This window comes from Pelodiscus sinensis, chromosome 5, assembly GCF_052426305.1.
Source record: "Pelodiscus sinensis isolate ZL-2025 chromosome 5, ASM5242630v1, whole genome shotgun sequence".
In the NCBI taxonomy this organism is placed as follows: domain Eukaryota; kingdom Metazoa; phylum Chordata; order Testudines; family Trionychidae; genus Pelodiscus; species Pelodiscus sinensis.
The window spans coordinates 15,980,279-16,005,316 of record NC_143056.1 but is presented as its reverse complement, the minus strand read 5'-3'; the positions used below and the strand labels follow the sequence as shown (position 1 = coordinate 16,005,316).

At 41.2% G+C, this 25,038-nt stretch overlaps 2 protein-coding genes across 12 annotated transcripts in view; one reads left to right on the top strand and one right to left on the bottom strand.

Moving 5' to 3' along the window:
- BRF1 (BRF1 general transcription factor IIIB subunit) overlaps positions 1 to 25,038 on the bottom strand; it is a 260,533-nt gene that overhangs the window by 129,959 nt on the left and 105,536 nt on the right. For 6 of the 9 annotated variants that reach the window (XM_075926414.2, XM_075926415.2, XM_075926413.2 and 3 more), the window contains one exon: positions 7,567 to 7,639. The exons of the other annotated variants lie outside the window; for them this stretch is intronic. In XM_075926414.2, coding sequence (XP_075782529.1) covers positions 7,567 to 7,639 — 73 coding nt within the window. The remainder of the gene's footprint in view (positions 1 to 7,566; positions 7,640 to 25,038) is intronic. 9 annotated transcript variants of the gene reach the window in all.
- BTBD6 (BTB domain containing 6) lies at positions 574 to 7,567 on the top strand. Of its 3 annotated transcripts, none has more exons than XM_089778333.1 (5): positions 574 to 713; positions 2,431 to 2,737; positions 3,251 to 3,341; positions 3,581 to 3,699; positions 3,930 to 7,567. In XM_089778333.1, the coding sequence occupies exons 2-5, from the start codon at positions 2,520 to 2,522 to the stop codon at positions 4,960 to 4,962; spliced, it is 1,461 nt and encodes a 486-aa protein (XP_089634459.1). In that variant the 5' UTR covers positions 574 to 713; positions 2,431 to 2,519; the 3' UTR covers positions 4,963 to 7,567. The 3 variants fall into 3 exon arrangements, with proteins under 3 accessions (XP_089634459.1, XP_006134150.1, XP_006134152.1); XM_006134090.5 differs by lacking the exon at positions 574 to 713 and adding an exon at positions 1,592 to 2,220; XM_006134088.5 differs by lacking the exon at positions 574 to 713 and having other exon boundaries at positions 1,590 to 2,737.

The following is a 25,038-nucleotide window of genomic DNA, read 5'->3' as shown; positions in this document are numbered from 1 at the left end:
GATGAAAAAATGCAAGACTCGTTTGATCATACAAAACAGAGTGTATAAAGGTATGTGTGGCCTGTGAACAATTGCTGCAATACCCTGTGCTTCTGGATGTTAATAACATAACACTTCCAGAAATCGCTTGTTTCTCTACAATCCGACACCAGGGCAAAACCCACCGAAAAAAAGGATAAAACTCAAACAGACACTCTCAGGAGCCGGAGTGTCAGCCTAGGAGCAGAAGGCCTGTAGCTGAGGAAACAACCAACAGGTTGAGAATTTAACCTAAAGCAAACTGTCCACCAGTTGCCTTTCCTACTGCAACCCCACTCTTACATACTTGGGGAGTATGCACGATACCTTAGCTTCCACTAATCCGAATTTAGCCCAAAGGTCTGCTACAGCGCTGAATATCCCTCTTTGCTTTTACCCCCGGCGCAGCTTAATGTCTTGTCTGTACTCCTGTTCCTCCTAAAAGTTCAAACGCTGGAGGCAGAACTGGCCTGACAGCAAGCAGCTTTGCGCGAAAGGCGGCTGCAGAAGGCCTCGGGGCGCCCTCGCTCGGTCCGGCTGAGAACTACTGGCTGCCCAGCAACAGGATCTCAGACCCAGCCCCCTCCCGGTTTCCAACCATTTCCATAATCATGGCTTCTGACTCCATGGAGCAGCCTGCCGTGCAAACTTTCCCAGCTCGGTGTGGGCGGAGGGACGCCTGGTGAGGGCAGCAGGTACAGTAACTCTGACTTTTTGTGTGGTCTGGGACCGGCTGGGTCCCTGCAAGATCCCCATCCTCTCCCTTGGCAGCGGCGGCAGCAGCTGAGTTCCAAACTGCAGTGCTGCTGTGCCTCTGCGTGGCATTTCTGCCTGGATTGCTAGGGCTCCCACTCTGCAACATGTCAGACTTGCTCTGCTGCTGCAAGTAACGCCCGGGGTCCGAAAGAAAACAAAAGCCCCGCAGGCTCTTGTGTACACGGGCTGGGGGTGGGGAGAGGGAGAGGGAGAGGGAAGCGGCTTTCAGGAAGAAAAGTCGCTCCGATCGGGAGCTCTGCCCCATCTGTTTACTGCCTTCCTGATTCACCTTGGCTTAGCATCAAAGCCCGAGACCAGCCAAGCTGAGAGCTGCTCTCGGGAGGGGGAGGCGCACCGGGGAAGACGCTGCAGCGGGGAGGACAGGGGGGGCTTTCGGGGAAGTTTAACGCAGACTGCGAATCTCCCGTGGGTCTGGGTTTACTTTTGCAGAGGGCTGGAGGGAAGTTGGCGGAGTAGGTCCCCACTGCACCAGGAAGGGAGGGGGCTAGTGGAAAGCGGGGGGGGGGGGGTGAATGTTGGGGCATCGCTGCGTTTTGCTCCATTGCAGCCTTTCCTGGGCGGTACATTTTGGCTCCCTGTAATTTTCCCAAGCGGCTGGGGCTCGGGAGGGAGCGAGGGGGGCGAGCTGGTGGGTGAGTAGGAGGGAACGGAGAAGAATGACATATTGTCTGGGAAGGGAGGGAGCCCGGCCTCCCCGGGGCCCGGGCCCCGCCGCTCCCCATTGGAGCAGGCGGCGTGACGCGCGGGGCCGCGGCTGGCTATTTGAGGCAGGAGGCGGGGGGAAGCAGGCACACGCACACACACACACCCCGAGGAGTCGCGCACACGCGTGCTGACACGGGCGCCCAGCCCCGCTGCTGGCTGAAGCTGCCGGGCTGCAGAACCGCAGCCGCGCAGGAAGGGAGGGAGGCGGCAGCGCCTGCTACTCGCCGGGGAGACGTGCCGATCGGCCCTGGCCTTTCAGACGCATCCTCCGGCCACGGTCGCTGCGCTGGGCACGGACCCTCACCCCGGGGGCATCTAAGCAGAACTGAACCTGGGAAAGTTTTGTTCCACTAGCAGATCGGCGGGATTTACCGCATCTGCAGCCCCTCGTCTGAGGAGGAATTACAAGATGCGTACTGGGAACTGAAGGCAGCGTTTGTTCGGCCCTTGTTTAAATACCGTGGCTGGGAAACTCTTGAACTTGCTGGTCTCTCCAGATCTTTAACCCTTGCACGGGAAAAGGATTCGAGTTGCCTCTCAAAGAGGTATCAGTGATTGGCAGCAGCTCAGCGCTGGCTGGGTTTTAACTCTTGGAAGATTTCTGTATTGACTCTGCTGCTTCTCCTTTTCGGTAAACTCTTTGCCTGCATGATCCCTGCTGGGGTCTTCCTTTGCAATCCTGCCTTTGATCTTTGAGGCTGGGACCTTCTTCAAGCAAAGGTGAGCACTGGCTCGGATTCATTAGGGCACCGTATTGCCTCACAGACAAAGTGCTTTGGGCTTTTGAGCAAAAGCCGCAGTTTAAAATCATAAGTATCCAGGTAAAGGGACCTGACTTTAGAAAAGCTGTTCCCTTGCTCATGCCACTGCCCCATGACTGCCTCAATGGCAGGATCATGAAGTGTTTGACTTTCTTTCTTCTGCTTCCAGAGACCTTAAAGAAGTCCAAAAAGAGTGTGAGGTCAAACAGCAAGGTGCCAGCATGCTATGAGATAGTGCCCTTGTCCCTGAAGAAGAAGATGGCTGCAGAGCTTTACCCTGCCAGCACGAACACCAATATTGCAAACAGTAATAACGCTGCTGCTGCCACTGTCGCTGCTGCTGCCAACAGCAAGAAAAACGCCTTTCAGCTTCAGCAGAGTGCCCAGCCTCCTCCACCACCGCAACTGCAAAACCTTAACAATAATAATTTGGAGAGTTCCAACTGGCAGTCCTTCCACCCCACTCTGCGGGAGAGGTAAGAGCCAGACCAGCCAGAGTGCACAGAGCCTGCCTGAGCAGCCCTTGCTCTTCACCCCATCCCCCTCCCAGCCTGCAAGAGAACTTTGGGGAGTTAGTCCCATGGCAATTCCCCCTCCCTCTGGCAAAGGCACAGGATGGGTTGTTTAGCAACAAGCAGCCCTGTCCCCATGTCTCTTCTTCCTCCCCCCCATTGTTGGGTGAAGTCAGGTTTCTGAAGCCAAAAAACTGAATTGTAGCCTCACAGCCACAACACACATACACCCTAAGGTGGAGCAAGTTCAAGTATTGCAATTGCACACTGGCCACCTTCTGCCCTCAAGTCTCACTTGTGAAATCTTGCACAGTGAGAGAAGGTATCCCACTGTGTCCCATTATACCAGCTGTAGCAAGGGGATGGAGTAGAGGGACTGAAAAAAGGGATAGATTTATGTAGCATTAGCTCAGTCCGTGGCATCAGGTAATACAATTGGCAAATCTAATTTGGTTTCTCCCTTCCTGTTACTTTCAGGAACGCACTGATGTTCAATAACGAACTCATGGCTGATGTGCATTTTATCGTAGGTCCCTTGGGGGCCTCAAAGAAAGTTCCAGCCCATAAGGTTTGTGCATCTGATTTTTTTTCTCCCCCCCCCCCCCCTCCTGCTAGGGCAGTGGAGTTAATACAAATATTATTAGACAAGTGTAACTCAAATTATTCCTTTATACCTTAATTCTAATGGGACAATTTAAAGGATTTCTGTTTGAACTGAAGCTTTTAAGTTTCCCTCAGTACCTCTTCTGCCTGTTAGTATGAGATTACTACAGCTATATGCTACATTTTGTTTTTGTTTTTTAACAGTATGTTTTGGCAGTCGGTAGCTCTGTCTTCTATGCTATGTTTTATGGGGATCTTGCAGAGGTCAGATCTGAAATCCATATACCAGATGTGGAACCTGCAGCCTTTCTAATCTTATTAAAGTAAGTGGTCATTACAAGTCTACAAATTATACAGAGACTAAAAGTGGTTTATTTAAAAAAAAAAATCTTTAAAATCTTCTAAACAGCATTTAGGAATGTGCAGGTATTACACTTTATTAAATGTGCTGATAAATGTCAAATTATGGACATTACTACTTGTCAGGACAATTGTAGCTTAATCTCTCACAACCTATGTCGCTTTTAAAAATACTTTTTTTTTTCCTGTTTAGGTATATGTATAGTGATGAAATTGACCTGGAAGCTGACACAGTGCTTGCTACCTTGTATGCTGCCAAGAAGTATATCGTCCCAGCCTTAGCAAAGGCTTGCGTCAATTTTCTGGAGACTAGCTTAGAGGCTAAAAATGCTTGTGTTCTGCTGTCTCAGAGCAGACTCTTTGAGGAGCCAGAATTGACCCAGCGCTGCTGGGAAGTAATTGATGCTCAAGCAGAAATGGCATTGAAGTCAGAAGGCTTCTGTGAAATTGATCAACAAACACTTGAGATCATTGTAACCAGGGAAGCACTAAATACTAAGGAGGTGGTAGTTTTTGAGGCTGTTCTTAATTGGGCAGAGGCTGAATGCAAAAGACAAGGGCTACCAATTACACCAAGGAACAAGAGGAATGTATTAGGAAAAGCTTTATATTTGGTGCGAATTCCCACAATGACTTTGGAGGAGTTTGCCAATGGAGCTGCTCAATCTGATATCCTTACCCTTGAGGAAACGCATAATATATTCTTATGGTATACAGCTTCAAATAAACCCAAGCTAGACTTTCCACTGACAAAAAGGAAAGGACTTGTACCTCAAAGATGCCATCGATTTCAATCATCTGCATATCGTAGTAACCAATGGAGGTACAGAGGTCGCTGTGACAGTATCCAATTTGCTGTAGATAAAAGGATATTCATAGCAGGACTAGGCTTGTATGGGTCAAGCTGTGGCAAAGCTGAATACACTGTCAAAATTGAACTTAAGCGTCTAGGAGTTGTTCTTGCTCAAAATCTGACAAAGTTTACCTCTGACGGATCCAGTAACACTTTCTCTGTGTGGTTTGAACACCCTGTGCAGGTTGAACAAGACACATTTTACAACGTAAGTGCCATTCTTGATGGCAATGAACTTAGTTATTTTGGACAAGAGGGAATGACTGAAGTACAATGTGGAAAAGTAACATTCCAATTCCAGTGCTCCTCAGATAGTACCAATGGAACTGGAGTACAAGGAGGACAAATACCTGAACTCATTTTCTATGCATGATGCATTTCCCTTTGATTGTACTCCAGTACTGCTATTCACACTAAGGGGATTTTTTGATTACTACAAAACTCCACAGCAGTGTGGAATGTTACACTACTTATCTACTACATCAGGCTATCAAAATAAGTGAAGGAATGCTCTTGAATTTAATCTTATTTTATTTATTCATAAGATATTTGACTAAATTAAAACTGCAACATGCAGAAAAATGTTAAATTCTGCACGTATTGTGCATTTATTTTGTATATAGATAACTAACTTGCAGATTGCAGCTGACTCAAGCAGGATGTTCTAAACTAGAGCAGTTTATGAATCTGTGAAATATAAAACATTTTTACTTGCCCTTAAACCTGTGTACTTGATCATTACTGATCTTGTGGCTCATGTCCATGTTATTATAGCTACAGTACAGTTTACAGTGGTGGGACTCTTAAGAAAATAATAAACAGAACATTCTGACTATTGTGTTTGTCTACAAAGGGCATAAAACAATTAGCACAAATATAGAGGTTGCTTTGCAAGATAACTAAAGCTCTCCACAAACCATCAAACTACAATTTCATCCCGTCTGAGGTAATGTTTTAAGGAAGCACCGTTTTCTTAAACTTCAGTGACAAAGCAAAAAGATGGGACTATAAAGCTGATTTTAAAAAAATCCTAAGCTTTTATTTGAAACCTTACAAGCTTTCATTCAGATTAAGTTCTCTACAGCTATTGCATTTGCTCTTTGTATAGTTAGGGAAGCTTTAGATTAAATTGACATCTGTCCCATTTTCAAGTGCATTGCAACAGACTGGCTTAATGTCTAGGACCTTGCCTATAACCAGTTAAAAACAGACTGATTAAATTGGTACAGAAACTGTGTGGACTTAGAATAATTAGAAACCAAAGTATGAAGTAAGAACTTTGACTCAGTTATGTAGATTTGGTATAAATTACAGTACTAATAAATGCAGTTTATATACTTTTTTTAAAATGTACAAAAGCCTACCAAAGGAGTAAAGAAATGAAACATGTCATTAATTAAACTGCCTGAATTCAGGCACTAAATTGAGAGAGAGAGAGAAGCAGTCTGGTAAAAATTTAATAGTACATTTTAAATTCCTGATGTGAGTGTAACCCACCTAAAAAGGCCACAGGGCTAAGCACCTTCTTTGCTTTTTTTTCCATACAGCTTACAAGTGAAAAAAAATCTCTCAATGTACCTTATCACTTATTTACACCTGTTGAGCAAATTCTAGGATACAGACTATAAAAAAAAAAAAGATGGAAGTAGCTTTTTCTATCATTAGAGATTAGGCAATTGAAAATATTTACTATGTGCTATAAGCAGGACCCCTTTCTCTTGTAGCAGTGACCTTCGAAAAAAGTACCCAACAGCTAACAGAACTAGAGATTTTTCCTGGTATAAAAAGTACCACTAACATTTACTTTAAAAGCTTTCCTGTTTTACAGACACGTATTTACTGACTGCTCTATGTTAGACAATTCAAATACAAACTATAATATATGGCTTCCTATTCTGTTTTTGCAAATGGGAGTGCAAAATACTCAAAGAGCTGGATTTCCACTGCAAAAATCAGAGGGAGAATATTCTTTTCATCAAGCAATAACATATGCAGAGTTAACTGGCCCAGTGACTTGGCTGATAGCTGTGTATTATCACGATATCCGGACTCCATGATTACTGAACTCAATATTTGGAGAGGTGATGCTTAGTTTCTAGAGATAGCAATGTTTTCAAGTGCTCCTCAATGACTAGCTATAAGAGTGAAGTTGCTTGTTTGCTGATGCCAAAAAGTCTCAATCTCATGGAGGAAATAAAGGAAAAAGAAATACCAGAATATAAAGGCAGGTAACAGTCCTGTGATACCATTATGAACCACTCCCTTTAACTGGAGTTAGCAAGATTTTCTGTGGCTCACACATGGTAGATTGTAACAAAGTACTGAAACGTAATGCATATACTGCTGTCTGGAGCTGCTACTACCAAAAGCAAATGTTAATATATGTTAGTTTTAAAACTATTTTCATACAATACAACCTGTTCTTATTTTAACCATCACATTTTCAAAAAACAGTTTTCAAGAAAACTGATTACTGTCATTCTCTAAAAATAAAGCTTCACATTTTCCATAAATCCTCTTGTATTTCAAGTGCTGATAAAATCCGCTTCAGGTAGTGAACACACAGTAAATTTAACAAATACTTAACCTAATGTTGTGTTTTATTTGGTCAAGCTGAAACATGAGAAGTCTGTGCAAGCTTGGAGATAAGCCTATCTCTCCCTCCCATGTCAGTACATACTCTCATTAAGGCTTACATTATTTATATACTTAGAGGTAGTGAATGACATATTTAACTAAAAAAAAAGTAGTATCAAGAAAATATGCATATAACAGCAGTTCCACTATTTTCCTCTCTATTTTAAAGTAACTTCTACTTTTCAGTAATTGTTAAATTTTATTCCTGGACTACTATGAATTTCATTTTAAAGTGCCCCTTTAATACATAATACTGTATTGTGCAAATATTTTGCCTTAAAGCATTCATGAACCTATGACAAAGTATACCCAATGCAGAAAGCCAAGTTAAAGAAAATACCTATAGCTGGAGCATTTATGCACAGCTCTCTGGCCAACAGAAGAAAAGTTTTTCCCAGCACATAGACATTCACCTATTAAAGACAGAAAATATTATTTGAATCTTAAACAAACATTTAAAAACTACTCCATTATACAGAGATGAAAATCCACCTCTGAAACATTAAACACATTGCTTTAGTTAATAAAATCATCCAGATATGTTACAATGAAAGTAATTTGATGCAACAGATTTACAGATCATGGATTTAAGAGAAATTCTCATTAAAAGCTGTATGAAAAGTTAAAGCTGTAAAACAAACCAAAGCAGAAATCTCCACTAACACCACATCACTTTTTTGCAACAAGTTGCCTATTATGCTTTTCAGTGGACTTCAGTGTCCTGGAGTACTTGGGTAGTTCCCAAATTGTCAGTTTGTAAAAACTTTAAATTTTTGTATATTTGTATATCAATGTTACATTAAACGATAACTCTGTAGAGAAACTTGTCTCCTCGCATAACAAAACCTGAATTAAAAGTTTGTGCAATTTTAGCTTTGTATAATCACGTAAAGTGGTATCATTAGAATTGCACAAGCACAAGCCAAACTACTCTTCCACCCGGGCAGGGAGTGGCATTCATTGCTCCAAGGATTTTTGCTTTCTCTCATTTTTCATTTGCTATCCTCACTTCAGTGTACTGTTTTTCTAACCTATAAAGTCCCAAGTGCTTAGGAGACCTGCCTCTCACAGTGAATGAACTGCCACAATTGAGCTAAATACAGGTTCTCAATCTGAGGCTCCCTTAATATAAATGAGGGGGAGCAGTTAGTGCAGCATTTTCTGAGACAAGTCCTCAATTTTGGAACAGCACCCCCACTTTAGTCCATTGAAACTCAAATTGGATGACTTTCCCTGCAAACTGTAATGCTCATCTTTTTTCCCTTTTATTTTAAGGCCATTGAGGAGACTGTGCACTTAAGTAGATGTTTATGGGAAGCCCTTTATTTATGTTCCTATAAAGATTTTTAATTTATGGAATAGGCACTTACAGTACTATTCCAAAAGTTTGAAGAAATTAAATAAAATAAAGTGTTAAGTCAGGATTTTCTGACCTTAGGAGAGGGTTGGATGTTGCAATGCTCCAGTTCCAAATTGGATGTGAGTGTTCCTACCTGAGCACGCTGCAGCCCCAAGCCATAAATACAGGTCAAAGTTAAGAGACTCAAATTCAAACTTCTGAGATGGTACTGAAAAAACCCCCAGCCCTTATTTAATTAGTTGGTGTTTTAGTGGTTTCATGCAGCAGAAGTGTTCCTCTGCCATGCTAAGTGAAGCTGGTGAATACAGAGCAAAGTGTGCACCTGGGCTATTGCAACACATCAAACAAGCTTACAGAAAGCCTGATGAGGGTGCAGGCCTCCTGGTAATAAATATACTCATACTGCATTCAAAGCTATTTTTTTTTAAAGTCATTCAATTTGAAGTGAACTTTCTTCAAGGTATTTTCACCTACTCTTCTCCCCTTGTTCAGGAGGGAGAAATGATTAGGGATTTTTCTATGCTTTAATTCTACTTTTTTAAATTTAAAACCATTACAAGAATCTCCAAGGTTGCCAAGCATTTTCAAAGAGATCACTCAGTCTATCACTCAAATGTAGATGGGTATTATTTCACTTAGTATATTTAGTGGAATGTGTTGAATTGCACTTTAACATTATCTCCTTTTATGACCAACAGCGAGACAGGACTAGCAAGTGTTATCTGTAGGTCTATGGAGAAAGGATAGTACAACACAGAAAGGAAGTGACCAAAATTGAAATGTGTTCCCTGAATTAAGATTAGTCTTGATGCATATTAAGGTACAGAAATATATATTGATACCCAGTCTCTAGCACTTCCTGTAGAATTTGACACTGTATGGTTGATTTCCTTTTTGCGAGCCATGAAGATAGAACTATACAATGTTTCCAAGTGTCTCTTGCTTCCACTGATTTGGGTTCTCTAGATGCCCTGCAGTTTGTTTTGACAAACTACTAAGAAGATTAAAGAGGGTTTTTTTTCCACATTGAAGTTTGAGCCTCTTAGATGGATGACCTGGGATTATAAATCTTAAACCTCATCATTTAGAAATCTGACTTGCAAAAAGGATTTATTATTCAAGTCAATAAAGTACCTCCATTAGAGCCAACAACATATCATTTTTCCATCTCAGGCTTCACTAAGTCACCCAGCTTTTTCATTTTGTTTAGAAAACAAACCAACAGATGAAAATATTCATCTTCTCTCATGTTTTTTCTTTTTTGGAGGAAAGTTCAAATGCCTCAGTCTTGTCCCCAGTCTCGCATAATTGTAGACAATATGATTAACACTTCTCAGCAAATTTTCCATAAAAACACCAATCACAAAATAATTAAATTCTAACACTCAAAGACACAGTTTACCATGGTGAAGCCCTATCAACCAAGGCCTGCTGGGTGGAGGTCACATTAATTTTTTCAGTAGAGCCAAGTGCCACAGTCAAATTGCTGTTTCACTGATTCGGTCTTCCAATCCTGAGATGTAGGACCCCAGATCTAGGACCTACTTGAAACTCAATGTAAATCTAACCTGCTTCATCCACGTCACGTACAATATAATGACTGATCTCAAGGTGCAGAAAACCTGTCCACACAAAACACTGATTAAACTTAATAGAAATTGTACTTCAGGGAATTTCTGCTCTAAGATCCTAAATGCAATCTTTTACCGTGTTCAGTTACCACTGATTCATGCTACGTCTAGACTGCAAGCCTCTTTCGAAAGAGGCTTTTTCAAAAGATACTTTTGAAAAAGCCTCTTTCAGAAAAGAGCATCTAGACTACAACCAATATTTTCGAAAAAGCGAGCTGCTTTTTCAAAGGAGAGCACCCTGGCAGTCTGGATGCTCTCTTTCGAAAAAGCACAGTTTGCATTACATAGCACCTTTTTTTGAAAGAGCACTTTCGAAAAAAGGCATTCTTCCTAGTAAAACGAGGTTTTCCGTAGTCAAAAAAACTGCTGCGTTCTTTCGAAAGAACGCGGCAAAAGTCTAGACGCAGGGGAAGTTTTTTCGAAAAAAGGCTACTTTTTTAAAAAAAAACTGTAGTCTAGACACCCTCAGAGAGGAAGTCGGAAGGTACTACATGCTATCCAGTGGACTGTACGTTACTCCATTTTTTCACAGAGCTCATACATTTTTAATGCTAGTGTAAAAGTCACAGAAAGAATAAGCAATACAAAAAAGTGGCTCTAGTTCTATTGGCAAGCCAGTACAGATACTTCATCTGGATTTGCTTTGAGAGAGAGTATACTTTTCACTTTGGAATGATCAAATATTCATAGGTACTGGGACATTTGGCACTTTCTCTATATACTGGAAATTAAAGATGCTACAAGGCTAACACAGCAATCACTAAAAGACATGTATTGCTGAAATATGTCATTTAAGAACCTCTGATGGTAATAAATTATGAGGGCTCTTCCACATATTTTGAACTTTGTTATTAGTCTAAGGTGGTAATATTACAGATTAAATATTTTTTTAAATTTAATTCCACATTCACCATTTGCATTTATTTATTAGTCTTAGATTTCATTTAACTTTGGCAAAATTCATTTACAGCCTGTTTCACTCTTTCATTCTCCCATCCTACTACTCGTTTTGGTGAGGGTCTACAGCCTTACAGGTAAATATTTAAATCCTTTTTCTCCAATCCCTAACTCTGGGTTAATTCCTCTAGTTCAGAAACTATGATAACATTTGTACATCTAAACCCATTTTTTACAAGCATCTTAATTATGGTGAAAGAAGCGTGATTATCCATTTAAAAAGATGGATCTGGTATGGAATTCAGCAGCCTTATTGTACTGCTCCCATTTGTCAGACAGCTTAAAAAGGCTGAACATTCCAAATCTAAGTAATACAGTCCCATTCCTCTCAAAATCCAGGGATCAAACTGGAAAAAATAAGCAGTACCCTCCTAAATTCTGTTCACTCAGACTCCAAAACAAGATGACATTCCCAGTAGATTACGCAGATCTTCACAAAATGATTGTTAGTGTTTGTATGCTTTAATCAGCCATAAAATAGCTGTTTAAATTATTATTATCAGGCTTCAGAAATACTGTCCCAATCAGACGGAATAGCAGCACCTAATCCCCCTCTCAGAGGCAATGTTTCAGGGTATCTGCAGATTTAGGCAGATATCATTACAACAGTTTACAACCATACAGGCCAGATATATTTTAAAAAAAAAAAGACATCTGAGTTTGCCAACCCACCTGTGAGAACTCATCCTTTTGATCCTTATTTTCTTAACAAGGAATATAATATGCTATCAAGATGTTCTTCTTTCCACCTTATTGCATTATTCTTTTCAATATGATATTTGCATATGCTTACTCTGCTACAGCTAGATAGACTCCAAAGATTTAGTTTCACTTCTGTGGGGGATCCTCCCACCTGTGGAAGGATTAGTTAATATACTCTACATTTCAGATTCTATACTTCTCCAAAGGGTGGGGAACCTTTTTTGGGTTGGGGGCTGCTGAATCCCACACTAATAGATTTTGTGTGCTCTAGTCCCATGGTGAGAGAGCAGGGAGGCTGGAGTGCCAATACATGTTCCCCAGTGCGGGTGGAGGGGCTGAGCCTTGGGCGCTGGATTTAGGCAAACTGGGGGTTGCGGGTTCCCCATCCCTGGTATAGACTTAATCAGTTCTTATTCTTCAGACCTTGGAAGATGTTTTAAAGTGACACCTCCAAAGGAAAGGAAATCTTTTCATCCTTCAATTTTCTTTTCATTACAGGCAGTCCCCGGGTTACGTACAAGATAGGGACTGTAGGTTTGTTCTTAAGTTGAATTTGTATGTAAGTCGGAACTGGTACATATTGTAGGGGAAACTCTAGCCAAACATTTTTTTTAGTTTTGGATAGCATAGGGAAAGGTTAACTCCCCTCTAATGTTTGTTTTGCTGTCTGTTCCCCTGTTCAGAAGATTTCACATCTATTTCTGTCCCTGTGACAAACTCAGGACTAAAGGAGTAACTCATCAAATACCAAACAGCTCTGCACCATGCTTTGAGCTAATAGCTTTATTTCCACACACCACCCAGGGTTCTAGGAGGAGGGTCCTTTTTTTGCTAACACAATGAGGCCAGCACTTTGTTTGTTTTGGTGGAGTCTTTGTTTGCCCAGGGAGCCCAGCATGTATAGGGGGAGGAGGGGCCGAGAGGCTGCTTTTGTCTGCTGTTCGGCAGCCTGTTGCTCAGGGGAGGGGGCAGCCTGTTGCTGGCAGGGGGGGAGGGGGGAGGCGTGCAGGATGCGAGGCCGCGGGGGGGAGGGGGGGGACAGCGGGCGTGGGGAGGCACTTTTCCTCTGCCCGGCAGCTCTGCGGGATCCCTGTCCCTGTGGCCAGCTGCTGCAGGCAGAGGCCAGTTGGAGCCGGCAGGCCAGAGGAGCCGGCCGAAGAGGAGTAGAAGGTGGATTCTAGGACCCAGGTGAGCGAGCCCCGGGGACGCTGCTGCGCTCCGGGAGCCCGGCATGTATAGAGGGGAGGAGGGGCGGAGAGGCTGCTTTTGTCTGTTCGGCAGCCTGTTGCTCAGGCGAGGGGGCAGCCTGTTGCTGGCGGGGGGGGGGGGGGGCAGCGGGCGTGGGGAGGCACTTTTCCTCTGCCCGGCAGCTCTGCGGGACCCCAGTCGGAGCCGGCCCGAGGAGGAGGAGGATCCTAGGACCCAGGTGAGTGAGCCCCGGGAATGCTGCTGCGCATGTGCGGGAGTTGCCTCACCCAGTTCGTATCTAGGGATCCGACGTAAGTCGGATGCACGTAAGTCGGGGACTGCCTGTATTTACTTTTCATATCACGTCTGAAAGTCCTGGCTCATAAGAGCCCACATATTTACTTCAGCTTTTGTGGACAAGAACAGTCATCTACTTACTACTGACAAGCGAATTAAACAGGTAGTCAATCTAAAGCATGCTACAGTTTGAAAAATCTCCACTGAAAGATATATGCAATCTGAAATTCATAAGATTTTTAGATTCTATTTACTCCTTTGAAAATAGCAATTGACCAGAGTACCTAAGACACAGATGCCTAATCTTTCATCCAATAAATTTATCTAATTTATTTAACAATGGTGAATTTCCACAGAGGATTGTCAAGATCAAAGAAAGATAATCCAGTAAAATATTGAGTGTACTGACAGTGGCATTGGTTGTCTTTTTTTCAGAAATACCAAGAACCGAACAATAAGAATACAAAGCTTCTATGGATACTTGCTTGAATAACAAAGGGAACACTAAAAGCAAATAAGTACTTAAAGGAAAATGTCTATTGTTTGGGGGAAGATACCTGAAGTTATTTGGTTCATTACGATTAACATTTATTGTGCAGCAGGGCCTAAAGACCACATCCAGGTTGTCTAAATTCAAGAGATCAATATATAAATTTGTGTGGTGGGGTACTGGAAACAAATTCAGTCAACCTGGATGTGTCATGAAATAGGTAAAGAGTATTACTATAGGAAGACAGCAACTAGGTATCTCCAAAGGTTTCAAGATTTACTATTAAAATGTTTTCTTATCCAATCAGTAGGCCGAAGGTTTTCATTGTTTAGACCTTCACAGCCATGTGTTTAATCCAAGAAAGAAAAAGAGATCCAAAAGATCACAATCTTACACCAGTGAAACCTTTCTAGTTTCTAATTTAAAGTGACAGACCTTAATCCACTTCTTTCAATCAGTCAAAAATTCACTGAACTAAGTGCCTTCATTTCATCTTGTGCTGAAAAGCACTTCCTCAATCTAGGTCCTCAGAAGGAATAATATACTTCAGTGTAATTCTGTTAGCTGTATTACTATTATTCTCCTGTCCTACAACAAAATCACGTTTAAATGTATAATGTCACCTACGCAAGGAGATAAAAGGATAACCGTTCAAGGAATCAGCCAGTCCACTTCTTAAGTAAACAAATTTCTAGAGGAAATAAGTTGCAGTGATGATACATATAAGAAGGAAAATTTAATCACTTGAGAGAACAGCCATAAGAGAAGGAAGCCAGTTTTTTGGGGGTTTTTGCAGGCTGAAGATTACAAAAATTACCAGTTACTGTATTTCCCTTCTTGTGCGCTCTTTCCCCCCATCTGACAATACATCTCTACAATAAGCAGTAACACAACATACAGAAACTTATATAAAGAGAAGCAACAATATAGCCATATTAAAGATGACATTTTCACTAGAGATGTAAAATTTTGATTAACTGGCTAATCGAATAGTCAATAAGGGCACCTCTGCCTTTGAAGCATTTCAAAGGTGAAAGCTGCGGGGAGCATGGGGCCAGCAGGGGACTCAAGAAGTCCCCCAACTGGCCTCGTCCTCCCTGCAGTGTTTCAAAGTGGCAGCACCATGTGGAGCCCTGGGTCAGTGGGGAAGTCCTCAGTTGACCCTCGGCTCCACATGGTATTGCTGCTTTGAAATGCTGTGTGCAGTATGGGGCCAGCTGGGGACTCCCAGCTGACCCCAGGAGACCTCGAGACTGCCAGCTGGCTCTGGGCTGCACGCAGAATTTCAAAGCATCAGTGCCCTGGGCTCCAGGCAGCACTGCTGCTTTGAAGCACTTCCTCCTTTCCCTCGCACCTTTGCTGCCTCTTTCTGATAGAGGCAGAAAGGGGTGGGAGAAGCAATTAACTGACTAACATGTTTGACTATCCAATAAGCATTTGCTTTATTGGATAGTCGACTAGTTGTTCACATCCCTAATTTTCACTGCAGAGTCAGAGATCAAAGTAAAAGACAGAGAACTGCGAAAACCTTCTCTGTCTGAAGACAGTTGCAACTACATCTCAAGATCATTCTGCTACTATATAAAAGAGAGGGACACCAGGAACAGACTGGTATTTCCCATGATTAGAGGTGTGAAAGCAGGCTCTTTGCTGGCCAGGCCTCTCGCGCATATTGCCATCCAAGCAAAAGGTCAACTTCCCCTTGATGAAAAACCTTATACTATGTAACTTAAAGATCAGCGACGAACAGGAACCAAAACCAGACCCAAAAAAGTTCATGTAAAGTTTGTGCTGACTGTGCCATGCCATGCCTGATAAAGCAGAAAAGGAAAAACAGGAAACCATCTCACCCCCTTACTCCTGTCACTTAACAGACAGGGTCTGCTAGCCTATCACAAAAAGCGCGCAAAAGCTCTCTCTATAAAACAGCTTCCCCTCCTGTATCAAATTGAGGAATCCCAAATAAACATTGGATGGCAGAATATGAGCCAGGTCTGAGGACTGATCACCCGAGGGCCACCTCCCGCTCACCGAACCAAATGAGTTCCTGTAGAGCGTAACGTATACCAAACATAACGAATACCAAATATGATGTTGTTGTAGTTTGTGTGTCTGTTAAATGTAAGTATTGTTATCTGAAATTGTTTAGAGGTATTGTTAAGTAGTAGTGTTAAGAGTTTTAGATAAATGATTATTCTTATAAAATAAGACTGATGTAAATGTAACTGTTAATAATCCCTGGTCCCTTGTTAACAACTATTGGGATTTAGAGAAACCTCAAGGAAGTTTCTTTACTGTATTGCATTTTGCTTATTGGTCATTCTAATAATTATTTAGTGCCTACATATGTAAAAAAATTGATAAAATAATAATTTATACGTAGAAGCCCTTTAATAAAAGTTTAGAAGATATTTAGTAATAGTTCGCCTGTTTCTGCGCTTCCCTGGGACTAGCCACATTTCCAAACCTTTTACTTTAAACCACAAGAGGGACAGTCTTTTGACACCTTATAAGATCAGATCTCTAGCTGACTGGTTCTCCCAGGATGAAAGGGGGAGAGGATCCTGAAACTTATGGGCAAACCCAAACAGTACAAACATGTAAGTCAAAGCTAAACAAGTTCCTCAACCCTTTGAACTAGGGATGAAAGTGACTAGACTATCCAATAAGCAAGCCTTTTTATGAAGTAGTGGACAGAAAGCAAAAGCTTATCAGATAGTCGACTAGTCCCTTGACTAGTCGCTTCCCCACCCCTTCGCTGCCTCTATGAGAGGCAGCAAGCAGGGGGGCAGGGGAAGAGCAGAAGCCAGTGCTGGTGAAAGCAGGCTTAGAAGCCAGTTCCCCTATCTCTGCAGGGGGCAGGGGAGTGGCAGGGACTGGACATGAGCCAGGAATCAGCTGATTCCCAGCTCATGCCCAGTCCCAGACGCTGGACCTCTGCTTTTTTAAATATATTAAGAGCCTGGGTTAGTAGCCTGGCTCTTAATACATTTCAAAACCAGAAGCGCAGTGGGAGGGAGCAGGGAGACCAGCGTGAACCAGGATAGCTCATTCCTGGCTCATGCCAGGTCCCCGCCGCTGTGTTTCGGCCTTTTAAATGTATGAAGAGCCTGCCAGCTCTTAACACATTTAAAAGGCAAAGCTGCAGCAGGTTTAGCTCCCAGGGCCCCCGCTGAGGCTCCCCGGCTTCTCGACTAATCAATTAATCCATCAACTAGTCGATTAGTTGTTTAAACAAAATTTAATATCCCTACTTTGAACAAGTAAACAATAGAATCTAGATTGGGAAAACGGCAAAGAAAACAAAAGCCAGCAAGGCTACTTCGAAAGAAAAAAAACTGTACCTGCAAACAAAACAAGCAGAGAACCAAAGTTAACTAAGTGAAAATACAAGCAGAGAAGATTCTCAACCAAAGACCCCTGAGTAATCTAGTTTACTGGTTAATGAATATGCAACCCTGTTGCTGGTTGATCAAGTGGAAGAAAAAGAATAGCCCTACTCTAAATAGAAGACCTGATCAGAACACTTTTGATTAAACAGTTTAGTGTCCAAATATGCTGTTTTGTCAAAGCCAAAATATTTTGTGGAGATGCATAGTTTTTATCAAGTTGTGGACAGAAAGTCTTTCAGTTAGATTCTGGTCACAGCAGAAGATACCCTGACCTGAACTGAAAATGAGACATTTCTCATTTGAAAACAGATGTTTAGACAATTCCACTTAGCAAAAAATGTTACAGTGAAAGCTTTGTTATCCGGCACTCTAACAACCAGAAAACTTGTTAACCACCATTGCTCCCAGCCACAATACTATCACGTCTGCAGGCGCACAGGCCTGGCTTGGTTTACCATGATTGGCTTAATTTTTTATTTAAGAAGTACTAATCATCTTTAACTCAAAATAGAAATGTGAGACCAACTGCCTTACACTACAAAACTACCAATATTAAAAACTTAAGTTTTACTATTATTTTTTTAGATAACCGTAACACCCTAATCCCTGAGCGTGCTGGATAACACAGGGTTTACCGTAAATAAGTTTTATTTCAATAAGGAACAAAAAACAAAAATTCAAATGCCTAAAAGTTGTAATGAAATGCAACTGTCATTTGCCATCCCGCTCTGATTAGTAAATCAAATAAAGAAAACAGCCCCAGTTCTGCAGCTACATACAAGTGGATGCCACACCAGGCAAGTTATGGCTCACTGGTTTTGGGTTACTCTGCCTCAGGAGACACCACCACCATGAGATCGGTAACATCTTATGCTAGAGGAAGGCACACCACTAAAAGTGCCATTTCTTAGATTTCTAGTAAAGAATGTGGGACCGTATCCACTGGTAGCCCTATGAAGACATCAAAAGGCATTGTGTCCTTATGGGAAAGTTTGTTCCAAGAGCCTGGACTTCAAAAAGTAGATGGTAGTGCCATATCATTCCAGTCCATTCCACAAGTATCTCGGGAGGATGTTATAAAGTCAGACATTTTTAAAACAGCAAGTCCAGATGACTTGCATCTAAGAGTTTTAGAAGAGCTGGCTGAAGAGCTTTCTAGACTATTACTGTTGTTTTTTAATAAATCTCGGAAGACTGGGGAAGTTCCAGAACACTGAAAGAGAGATAATGTTGTACCAATATTTATAAAGAGCAAACAGGAGGACCTGGATAATTATAGGCCTTTCAGTCTGACATCACTCCCGGGCAAAATAATGGAGTTGATACGGAACTCGATTAATAAAGAAGAAAGGTTTACCATGGATTTATGGAAAATAGATCCTGTAAAATTAACTTGGTATCTTTTTTTAAACGAGATTACAAGTTTGATTGAAAAGGTTACATAGTTATAATATGCTTAGATTTCCATACCGTGCACATCATCTTGATAAAAGTTGAACATGATGTTAACAGGGCACATTAAATGGATTAAAAGCCCACTGTAACACTATGGCCAAAAGCAAAAGTTACTTTAGCCTCTGTATTTGGCACCAATGTGACCACTGCAGGTATACTTTGTCCAGTTCATTCAAAAAAGGTGTGGATAAATGGGAGGAGAGGAGAGGAGAAGAGAGAAGAGAGGACAATTAAACTCAAGATGATCAATCTATTTATCTTAACACAAAGAAAGTTAAGGTTAAGATTTGATGACAGTGTATAAAAACCTACATGGGGAAAAATACTTGATGATGGGCTATTTAATCAACTGCAGAAAGGTATAACATGATCCATTGGCTCGAAATTAGACAAATTCATATTGCAAATAGGATATAAATTTTTGACAGAGAGCGTACTTAACCACTGGAACATCACTGGCAATTTTTAAAACAATGTGTGTGTGTTTTTATGAAAGATATCCTCTACGAATTATTTGGGGGCAAGTTCTATGGTAGAACGCAAATTGGAGGTTGACACACCTCAGACAGGATTGCAATGTTATTACATGGGGGTCAAAAACTGACAGCCTCTACCCCAAACTTTGCTTCACCTTCAGCATTTATAATAGTATTCCATATAAAATTTATATGGGGAGCTGTCCTCAGAGACTTGATATGTGAAAGGGGTCACCAATTCAAAAGTTTAAGAACCACTGTTCTACAGCCTGTGCTATACAGGAAGTCAGACTAGGTTATGACAATGGTCCCTTCTGGCCATGGAATCTGTCAATCTATGGTTTCCCAAAAAACAAACTTATCTGAGCCCAAAATGTACATCCATATAGTCTTTTAAAAGGTTGAACCCAGGAGAGAAAATGGGCAAATATAGGGAGGCGAAGCTGAGTCATGGAAAAACCTCATCCCCCTGCACCAAGGCACAGGTCCAGAGCCAGGGACTGAATCTTGAAAAGATGCCAACAATCTACAGCCCTTTTTCACAAAATGGAACATAACGACAGGCTCTGCAGGTCTATAAGCAGAACTACCTTCTGCTTTCCTCCCTCTACCCCCACCTTCATATCTTCACTTTTCCCATGTGCTCTTGTTTTTCCTCTTGGATCTTATCTTTTTCATTAGAAAAGAAAAAAATGAAAAATAAATTACATTGCAGAGACAGAAGAAAGGTGCTGAACTTTATGCTTCCTGTTGGAAGAACAAATGATTGAGGTAGAAGTGGATGAGGCTACTCCTTGACTTTTGGTTAATGTAATTTGTCTTCTCTTTACCTAGCAGTCAAGCCGTAAATTCATTTGCTGTTCGATGAAAAGTAGTAAGATAGATGCTTCTTAACTTTACTCAGTACCTTCATATGACGACACACAACAAGAGATTTTGGTTGGCAACATTATTTAGAGAGAGGCCATTCCACATGCAGGAATTCCCTAGGTCCATTGTACCACTAGAAATTATCAAAGAAATTTCAAGAAAAAAATTCTATGGGAGCATCCAAGTTACTGTACACTTAAGATCGGCTAGTGGCATGTCCTCAAGAGCTGGTCCAGTGGTTTTAGAAAATAAATTAATACAGCTTATAAGGTTTTTCAATAATTCATTTTTGAGCCATTCATGTTGGTCTCTTAGGCTATGTCTACACAACACTGTTCTTGCGGAAAAAACTACGCAAATTGAGAAGCACAATTTGTATAGCTTTTTCTGCTTTTTTCAGAAGAGGCTTTTCTGACATTTGGCCTGTCTACACTGGGCCAAATGTCAGGGAAAAAAACCCTTTCCCTTTTTCTGAACATCCCTTCTGCCTCATAAAATGAGGTTTACAGGGATGCCGAAAAAGCGCGTCTGCTCTTCTGAAAAATCTCTAGTGTAGATGTTGACTCAAATGCATGAAACTAGCAATTTTGTTTCATCAAGAAAATCTCATTTACATCAACCTCTCTTACAAGATCAATATACACAATCCAAAAAATAACATAACTGTACATGTTGACACTGCTGTGAGGGCAGGGAGCTGGACTTAATGATCCCCTCCAGTTCTAGTATTCTATGATTCTGCCTCGGGAATATAACAAGTGAGATGCTCATATTTTGGTGTCATTAGAGTCTCAAAATTTGAGAATTTTAGCAAAGGTAAAAAACACTTCAAAGCAAAGCTTATGAATTTCTCTTTTTCCTCTGGGTACAGTTTATCAATCTTGAACTAAAGAGACTGATCTCAGATAGAGGCTATCTACTTGGAAATGGAGGAGCATCATCCTACCCTTTGGGAGGTCAGTGAAAGTTATTGGCTTGTGTGAGAGCGAGAGCAGGCTCTGTTTCAGCAAATTCTTCTGCATCAACTAAGGATTTTTTTTCAGACACCAGCTGATTTTATTTTAGTCCAGTAACTAGACCCAAACCAAAAGATGTTTAATTTCTAAAAAATATTTTTCAGAAATAATCAAAACAGGAGTGGAATCAAGAATTAGTATATATTTTGTGTAACAGATTTACTGTTTCAATCCAACAGAGGGAACTTAGAAGTTAGTATACATCAGAAATCAACATTAGAATGGCTATACTGGGTCAGATCAATGCTCCCTGTAGCCCAGTATTCTGTCTTCTGACAGTGGCCAATGGCAGGTGCTTCAGACAGAACAAATGAAACAGGCATATCCACTCCTAGGTTCTGGAGATCAGAAGCTAGGGAAATCCAGTACATGGAATTGCATCCTTAACTATCTTGGCTAACAGTCACTGATAGACCTATCTTCCATGAACATATTTTTTTTAACCTCATTATAGCTTTGATCTTTAAAACATCCTCAGCAATGAGTTCCGCTGTATTATAAATATTTTGGATAGTCTCCTATATTTTCAGATGTATTGATTTTAATTCATACAAGAATTGTAGTGCAAACTTTATTGGAAAGTGCAACTTACAAGTGTAGGGTTTTTTTTAACAGCACTCAAAAACAAAACAATGTAAAACTTTAGAATCTATGGGTGTGCCTAGACTACAGGGTTTTGTTGACAAAAGTGAACTTTTGTCGACAAAACTATACCTGCATCTACACTGCCACTGAGTTCTGTCGACATAACGTCGACAGAACGCGGCAGTTTTGTCGAGGGCGGTAAACCTCATTCTATGAGGAATAACGCCTTTTGTCGACAGAGTTCTGTGTACAGAAGGCGTTATTGCGTCTACACTGTCATGTCGACAAAGTGGCTTGCTTTGTTGACAGAACTGGATGTAGTCTAGATGCTCTTTGTCGACAGTAAATACTTTGCAATGCCATGCAAATGTCTGCTCTCACTTTCTGGTGATGTAGTAAATAAGAAGTGGGCAACATTATCGACTGAGAATGAAAACCAATCTGTTCATCTTAGAAATTAGCTGAACAAGAAGTAGGCCAGGCTGGACTTGTATGAGGTGAATTGAAAAATAGTAGTTTATTTTTTTTACAATGCAAATACCTGTAATAAAATAATATAAAATGAGCACTGTACATTTTTGTATTGTGCATTGAGACAAATAATTTTACATGAAAATTATAAAAACATCAAAAATATGGATAATAAATTTAAATTGGTATTCTATTATTGAACAGTATTAAAACTGATTAACTGCTACTTTTTAAAATCTAGTTAATTTGTTTTACATTAATTGCATTAAATAACTGAAATTAATAGCTGTACTTTTAATCAGTTATTGATCCATGAGAAGACCTTCTCTCTTACGATCAGTGAGTTATGATTTCCTGTTACAAAAGCAGTGTAGAGTCTTCCCCAACAAATCATATTCATCTGTGACTGATAATTCTGTGTTACAGCTTCAACCAATTTCCCTGGTACTGAAATTAAGCCTTTTTAAAAATAGGCGTCACCTTACCTATTCTCCAGTCATCTCATACAGAACCTGACTTAAGAGATAGGTTACATAACATTGTTAGCAGCTCTGAAATTTCATAACTGAATTCCTTCGGAACTCTTGAATATCATCTGGTTGTAGTGATATATTACTATTTAATGTATCAATCCGTCCCAAAACCACCTCTAATGATATCTCAATTTGGACAGTTCCTCAAATGTGTCACCTTAAAAGAATGGCACAGGTGTGGAAACCTCCCTCGCATCCTCTACTGTGAAGATTGATACAAAGAATTCATTTAGTTTATCCACAATGCCTTGAGTGCTCCTTTAGCACTGTGACTGTCCAGGGGGCTCATTGATTGTTTGGTAGGCTTCCTGCTTCTGATGTTTACGCTTTTTGCTGTTAGTTTTCTAGTCTTTGGCAAGTTGCTCTTCAGATTCCTCTTTGTAAAAATTCCTCAGATTTTTACACTTGACTTGCCAGATTTTATGCTCTTTCCTATGTCCCTCAATAGGATTTAATTTACATTTTTAAGGATGCCTTTTTGCCTCTAAATGGTTTTGTTTGCTTTGTTGTTTAACCATGGTGATGCTTCTTTGGTTTCCTTACTATGTTTTTTTAATTTGGGGCATACGTTTAAATAAAGCCTCTAATGTGTTTTTAAAAGTTTCCATGCAGCTCGCAGGCATTTCACTTTTATGATTGTACATTTTTATTTCCATTTAACTAGCTCTCTCATTTTTGTGCAGGTTTCCCTTTCTTTAGTTAAATGCTGCGAAAGTTGGGTTTTTTGGTTTTTCCCTTTTCCCCCCATAAAGATGATACGTTTATGTATAGTATGATCTCTATTACCAAGTGATTTAGTTATACTTACCTTTTGGACCATATTGTGTGTGCCATTTAGTACTAAAACAAGAATTGCCTCTCTTCTTGTGAGTCTCAGTACCGGCTGAACATCTCTAGTATGGAACTATCTGGTCTGACAACATCCATGATCCAGCATGATTTTAGTTAGATAGATGTCCACAAGTTTCTTGCATTCCAATAACATTTCTTTACTGCCACCAGTCTTGCCTTCCTGTGTTCTATGCTGTTATTTAGCTCTAATTTACCCCTAAATGTCTTCTAAGAGCTCAATGGTAATAGAGAGGTAGCCGTGTTAGTCTGATCTTGCTAAAACAAAAGGAAAAGCTATGTAGCACTTTAAAGACTAACAAGATGGTTTAATAGGTGATGAGCTTTTGTGGGTCTGGCTCACGAAAACTCATCACCTATTAAACCATCTTGTTAATTTTTCCTTTTTTAAGAGCTCAGTAAGCTTTGCCAGTGTTGGTGATGCTGCTAGACGATACTGACTTCCCGTAGTATGGCAAATTCTCTAGTTTAGCACCAGTCAGGTCCCGGGGATATTGGAGTAGAGAGAGGTTCAACCTGTACTAGCTGTTCCAATGAGCAATCATTTATGATGTGTGGAAATTCTGTCTGCATGTCATCATGAGGTGACGTCAGTCAATACAGGGATAACTGAAATTCCCTCATTATTACTGAGTTTTCTATTTTTATAGCCTCTCTAATTTCCTTGAATCTCTCTCAATCCTGCTGGTCGGTAATATATTCCTGCTGCTATAAATTCATTCCATTGTAGTTGAGTTCAAGGTATTAACTGCTACATCTTCTTCCAAAAAATAACATTTATTCCCAACCCTACAGTTACGTTTTTGGATCATCTGTACCTTCACTTTCCCTGATAAAAAGTATCTGAGGATTAAAAGCCATTCAGGTCCTTTAAGTTCCTTTTTTCCTCCCTTTTTTTTTTAAATTGTAAAAAAGAAAATCTGGAAACAAATTTGCACTACCTCTATTAGAAAATCAACTCTGTTGTATTTCCTGCATCTTTTGCAGATACAATACCTCTGATCAGAGCAATCCTGTCCATAGGAGAGTTTGGGGCTACTACCCGATGGCAGCTGCTGCAACTCTCCTATAGGTGGGCAGGACCCAGGAGATTACCAGGGTCCACCTTCCCACACACTCACCGCAGTAGCGGGAGCCAGAGTGGTCTAGCAGCCTGCTCCAGTTGGCCCCGCCACTGTCTCCCAGCCTGCTGAGCTTGGCTTCTCAGCAGCAGCGAGAAGTATCCAGAGGGCACTCCACTTCCTGCTGCCACAGAGAACTGAGATGCACCGGGCTGAAAGAGCAGCACAAAGCAAAGCAAGCTGCCAGGCTGCTCCAGCTCCCATCACCTGCATGGGAAGTTGGGGGGTGGGGGAGCAGTGTTCCCTCTAAGATGCATGCCAGTGCAGTTGTGCACAAATAATGTCTCTATCCACCTACCTCCTTTGCAGAGCCGCACAGCAGAACTCACCTTCCTGCTGGAAGGTGAATGGCGCAACAGGGGGCTGCTCCTGCCGGCAGGGCCAGCTGAGGCCTCGTAGTGGGGGGGCCACTTGGGAGG